This window comes from Microtus oregoni, unplaced genomic scaffold, assembly GCF_018167655.1.
Source record: "Microtus oregoni isolate MIOR12 unplaced genomic scaffold, Mior012 000023F_ref0000262, whole genome shotgun sequence".
Lineage (NCBI taxonomy): Eukaryota > Metazoa > Chordata > Mammalia > Rodentia > Cricetidae > Microtus > Microtus oregoni.
The window spans coordinates 37,268,991-37,274,588 of NW_024543082.1; the positions used below are offsets into that span (position 1 = coordinate 37,268,991).

At 44.8% G+C, this 5,598-nt stretch overlaps 1 protein-coding gene across 1 annotated transcript; it reads right to left on the minus strand.

Annotated features, from left to right (window-relative positions):
* Positions 1-1,359: 1,359 nt before the first annotated feature.
* LOC121461653 (NEDD8-like) lies at positions 1,360-1,768 on the minus strand. Its single transcript, XM_041672740.1, has one exon. It carries the CDS (start codon positions 1,765-1,767, stop codon positions 1,522-1,524), a length of 246 nt encoding a protein of 81 aa, XP_041528674.1. The 5' UTR covers position 1,768; the 3' UTR covers positions 1,360-1,521.
* Between the last annotated feature and the right edge of the window lie 3,830 nt (positions 1,769-5,598).

The following is a 5,598-nucleotide window of genomic DNA, read 5'->3' on the forward strand; positions in this document are numbered from 1 at the left end:
TGCCCCAACGGTACAGAGGAACTTTGGGTGACTGTCCAGGCAGCGAGTTGTCTCTGTCATTTCTAGAGTTTTAAAAGTTGCTTTTTTCTTGTTTGCTTAGGTAATATTGTATCTTTCTGGAGTCTTTGATGGAGTTAAGAATAGTTAGTTATAGTTATAGTTTTCCTTAGTTATGATAAAGATTATTGTAATTTTTACTTGATAACTGTTTTGTTATATGTAATTTTGCTATGTTAAAGTTAAAGCCTTTCCTTTTTGTTTAAACAGAAAAAGGGGAAATAATGGAGGAAGGTCATTGGTTAAAAAAATAAAGAAACTGCTTGGCTGGCCCTCATAGGTTAAAACATAGGTGGGAGGAGTAAACAGAACAGACTGCTGGGAGGAAGAGGAAGTGAGCAGAGACTCCACAGCTCTCCTCTCGGGGGCAGACGCCTCAGAGAGAGACGCCATGCTCCCTGCACCTGGGCAGACACACGCAATGAAGCTCCGACCCAGGATTGATGTAGGCTAGAATCTTCCCGGTAAACGCACCTAGCTGTGCTACATAGAATATTAGAAATGGGCTAGTCCAGGTGCGAAAGTTAGCCTAGAAGAGGCTAGATAGAAATGGGCCAAGCAGTGTCTAAAAGAATACAGTGTCCGTGTAATTATTTTGGGGTATGAGCTAGCCAGGTGGCTGGGGTCCCCGCTACTCCCTAATTACAACAGTGACCGCCCCACAGAGATCACATTGGAAAAGGACACCTCCCTTGGATGAGATGAGCCTGTGGTTATTGGTAACCACTTTTAGGAACTTGACTGAATTCTTGGTTGTAGTGTTGTCTATGAGAAACAAGGTACAAATTCACACTCATAAGTAGCTCTTCATGAGAGAAATTGTATATTGTTGCCTTTCTCGTATGTTTGCCACATTACTAAAACATACAATGTTGCTGTTTATACAACATAGCAAAAGTTGTCTGGTCACGTGTACTCAGTTACCTTTCATGGTGGCAAAGGCAATGGTTGTCTCATCGTCCAGGTCTGCTGAAGTGTATTATTTTATGTTACTAATGTCTGACTTTGGTTCAGTGGTTGGGAGTTGGTACATGTGAGTTCATGTGTTTGTCACAAGGAGAGAAGGGAGAGATTTCGCTTTGAACATGGAGCAGATTCTCCCCCTAATCTGTGTCTCAGGGTAGCTTGCTGTGCCATCCTTCCTGCCATCCAGTCTCAGCTTTGATTCGGCTAAGTTTTAGTTTCTTTTTTTTTTTTTTGCCAGGAAATATTTTATTGACAACCAAAGTTATAGCCATAAGAGAGGGAAGCACACAGGACTGCAAACTAAAACCCAACAGCCAGTAATGGTCATTTGGGGCAGGAGCACTGCACCCTGGTGTCCTCACATTCTCCCACCAGTAGACACACAAGACTGGGCATCCAAGGGAGGGGGCAGAAGTTCTGGTGTCCCAGAGCGTGAGAGGATATGTGATGCTTCATTATGAGCGACAGGGCAAGGAGGTAAAATGGAACCGAGGTTCATCACTGCCCAAGACCACCTCCTCCTCTAAGAGCCAACACTAGGTGGAGGACTGAACCACCTAGGATCTTGTAATCAGCTGCTGTCTTCTCATCATTCATTTGTTTGCCACTGTAGATGAGCCTCTGCTGTGGTGCGGGGATGCCCTCTTTCTCTTCTACACGTTCCTTGATTCGCTCCACCTTGTCTGTGGGTTCAATGTCGATCTCAATCTCCTTTCCAGTCAGCGTCTTCACTTTAATTAGCATCTTCCTCCCAGGTTGGGGCTGCAGGCAGCTATAGTGCTGCTTCTCCCACTGTGGTCCTAAGTTTTAGTTTCTCATTGTTGAAATCTTGTCCTCAGTAGGAATGGAGGATGGAGGGCCATCTCACCACCCGTCAGTCTAGGAAAACATGGAAGCCATCTAAAATCAAGTCGAGTATCTTACAGTGTGCATCTCTCAAACTTCTCCTTCCAAAACTACTATAGCTAGGAAAGACGCACCCTTACAACAGCATAGCACAACGGCGTGGGTCTTACTTTTTCACACAATTCAGAAAGCCAGGTCTCCGAAAAGTCACCGGCACTGCAACCCCACCCCCTCCCCCAAGGGTCCCACTGTGGGCTTCTGCCCAAGCTGGCACTAGGCCTGTGGACTCTGGGCCTTTTCTACTGTGCTAGGCTCTCATGTGTGTCAACCTCTTGCACCACACGGCTCTGCTTTGGTAGCTCTAGCTGCAGAAGATGCAGTATGTCTCTGCTTGTGAAGAGCCCACTGCAGGTATCAATGGGGCAGAGACATCAAGGATGAGCACAGGGAAATTTTCTACCGAGCTCACATCCAACAAGAGGCTGTGCCTACTTTCAATATATTTAAAAAAGGACCTATGTGCTGTTGACTTAGTCCTTTTGGAGGGTTTGTTTATAGGTGCTGTCATAGAAACGTGGAATGGGAAGATTGCTGAATCAGTATTTATTAGGTAGTTGTACAATACAGGCCAAAGGGAGAGGGTGCATATATGCCTGCGACCATCGGGGGTTTTAACAAACGTTGCCAATGTGTTCCACGGCACTCAGGGCGTGAGCACAAAGGAGTTCTTGGAATTCTTCTCAATGAATAGCCACTACTGATCAGTCATTAGACTATATGTTCACAGTGCCACACCTGACGTTTCAGTGTGTTCCAGTCAGCAATTGGAGAGAAGGATGCTGGCATTCAGAGCAACAGCGAGTGCTTCTTGGGGTCTCACTACTCACCAGACCCTCACAGACTTTCTCCTCACACCACCCCATTGCTTTTCAGGGAAACTTTATAGATTTATATAAATGGTCTCACTTTGTTGCTAAGGAAATAAAGGCAAAGAGGGGTTAACTAGTCTGCCTATGGTCATGGATTGTGGACCCAGGTTACCACCTTCTGAGGTTACAGTCATTCTGCTATCCTCACTTTGGACCCTGGCAGGTGGAATGATGGACAAGCGCAAGCCTCAGATCCAGATGTGCACAGAGATCTCCCAGGAACTCGCTGCTGCTGCTCCTGTTCCCATGGTGCCTCTTTGCCTAGCTTCCTCTTTTTTTTTTTTTTTTTTTTTTTTTGGTTTTTCGAGACAGGGTTTCTCTGTGGTTTTTTTTGGAGCCTGTCCTGGAACTAGCTCTTGTAGACCAGGCTGGTCTCGAACTCACAGAGATCCACCTGCCTCTGCCTCCCGAGTGCTGGGATTAAAGGCGTGCGCCACCACCGCCCGGCTGCCTAGCTTCCTCTTGATTGAGCCCTGCCATCAACTTGTCAGCCACCTACTAGGACCTTTCATTTCCAGTATCTAGATGCTCTTTGATTAGATCGGATGGTCCTGAGTCAAGAGTCAGGCTGCTGGTGACCTCATCCCCAAAGACCCAAGCAGGGTGGCAGCCTGAGTGGCTGTCCCCGATTTCCTGGCTGTCAGAGCCTAGATCTCTTCTTTCTTATATAGCCTGTGTCTTCAAAGTAGAGCAGTCAACTCCTCTATATTAGTGAAGGTTCTCCAGGGAAACATAATCAATAAGTTATCAACTATCTATAATCTATATCTGAGAAAGGTATTTACTATAAGATATTGGCTCATACAGTGCTGGAGACCAGCCATGGTGACCCAGAAAAACTGGTGGAAAGTTCAAAACCCCCGAGAGCTGGAGAGCCAATGTTGTTGGCCTTAATGTGAATCTGAAGGCAGGAGAATCAGCAGGTGGACGCTTCAGCTCAGCTCAGTGGAGGTCATTTAGCCGTCCTCTGTTATTTTGTTCTATGCACAATGTCCACCTGCACAGCGGAAAGGCCATCTCCTTACCCAGTCCACCGATTCAAGGGCTAAATTACTTATGGTCCAACTCTCTCAGACACACCAACAAACAACATCTAGGCGGCTCTCAGATCTCATGGCCCAGACAAGAAGACACATAAAATTACAATTAGCTATCACTTGTCCACCTACAAAACAGAATTGATGGATTCAGCCTACTCCTCAGGAAGGACTGCAAATGCCTGATCTAAGATCCATTGAGTAGAAGTCAATTGCCATGGGTGGCCTTTATAGTGCTGTCTGCTCCTAGTTCCATCCCCAAAGGGATGCCCTAGAGAATGAAATGCATTCTTTGTGCCATCGAAGATCATGATTGTTTTCATGTCATTGAAGAGGGCTTGGTAGTGCACTTGCCAAAATGATCTGTGTTCTTTACTGGCCTTCGCTACCAGTCTTACTGACGCTGCTCACTATGAAAGAACTTTCCCACAATTCATTTCAGAGCCCTTTTACCTTCTGTTTTATATATTTTGAATCTATGTTATTAAAATCATCCAAACGTAGTTTTGTTACGTCTTTCTGAATTGATCTATCACTGTCCATTGAGAAATGTTTCTCTTTGCCTCTAGCAGTGTTTCCTGCCTGGAAATCTACCTTCAGAGCTAATCTTGTACTCCTTGGTTGAATGTTAGTGTAGCATCTATTTTTAATCTATTTACTTTCAACATGCTTGTGTTTATTGCATTTTGTAACTGTATTTTTAAAAAGCTAATCTGATAATCTTTACTATTTCAAATATTTTTATTGAAGTATGATTCACATACCATAAAATTCACTTGAAGCTGTAAAATTTAGTCCTTAACTATAGCCACGGAATTTTGCCACTAAGAAAACTATATAAATTTAGGTCTTTTCTAGCTCTGCTAAAACACTTTGAATGAAAGTAACTTAGGGAGAAAATATTTATTTAGCTTACACTTCCAGGTCATAGTTCATCATTGAGGGAAGGCAAAGAAGAAACTCAAAAAGCAGAAACCATGGTAGAAGGTGTCTTACTTGCTGGTGGGCAGATTCCTGATTAATTAGATTCTTTATACATCCCAGAACCACCTGCCTGGGAATGGTGCTGCCCACAGGGGCCTGGAAACATCTATATCAATTATTAGTACAGACAATCTTCCCATAGACATGCTCACAGGCCCTCTGCCCTGGGAAATCCCTCAACTGAGACTTCCCCTCTCAGGTAACCCTAGGTTGTCAAGTTGACAGTTAAAACCAAGGAGGACAAGATGATTTGCATAACTTCTTAAAGAAATCTCACACCCTTTAGCACCCACTGGTCACCTCCCATCACCCCTAATCAACACTGATCTGATCTTCCTTTCTCCAGTATGGATTTGTTTATTGTGGGTATCTCATATAAATGTAGACATGCGTCACCAAGTCATAGTTCAGAGTATCAATACTCCACACGTACATTGGAGTTGTTTCTGATTTGGGCGGGTATGAAAACGTGTGCCAGGAACATTCCGCTATCAAGTTGTGTGTGTGCAAGCTCTCACTCCTCTTCAGGGGTGTGTTTGAATGGAGCCGCTGGGCCTTTTGGCTAGTCTACGTGTGCCATTCTGAGGAGCGACTGGGTAGTTTTCCGAGTTACTGCTCCACAGCCTACCCCCATCAGCGGTGCCGGAGGATTCCAAGTTCCCACATCCTCGCCCACTCGTGGTATGGGCTGACTTGATTCTAGCCACGCTGTGGGTGTGAAGTGCTGTCTGTTGAGGTTGCATTTCCCTAATGACTAATAGTATCGAGCATCCTTTCAG

Bases quoted from the DNA above. Each gene is read 5' to 3' on its own strand.
- LOC121461653 (XM_041672740.1), bottom strand. From the start codon at position 1,767: ATGCTAATTAAAGTGAAGACGCTGACTGGAAAGGAGATTGAGATCGAC.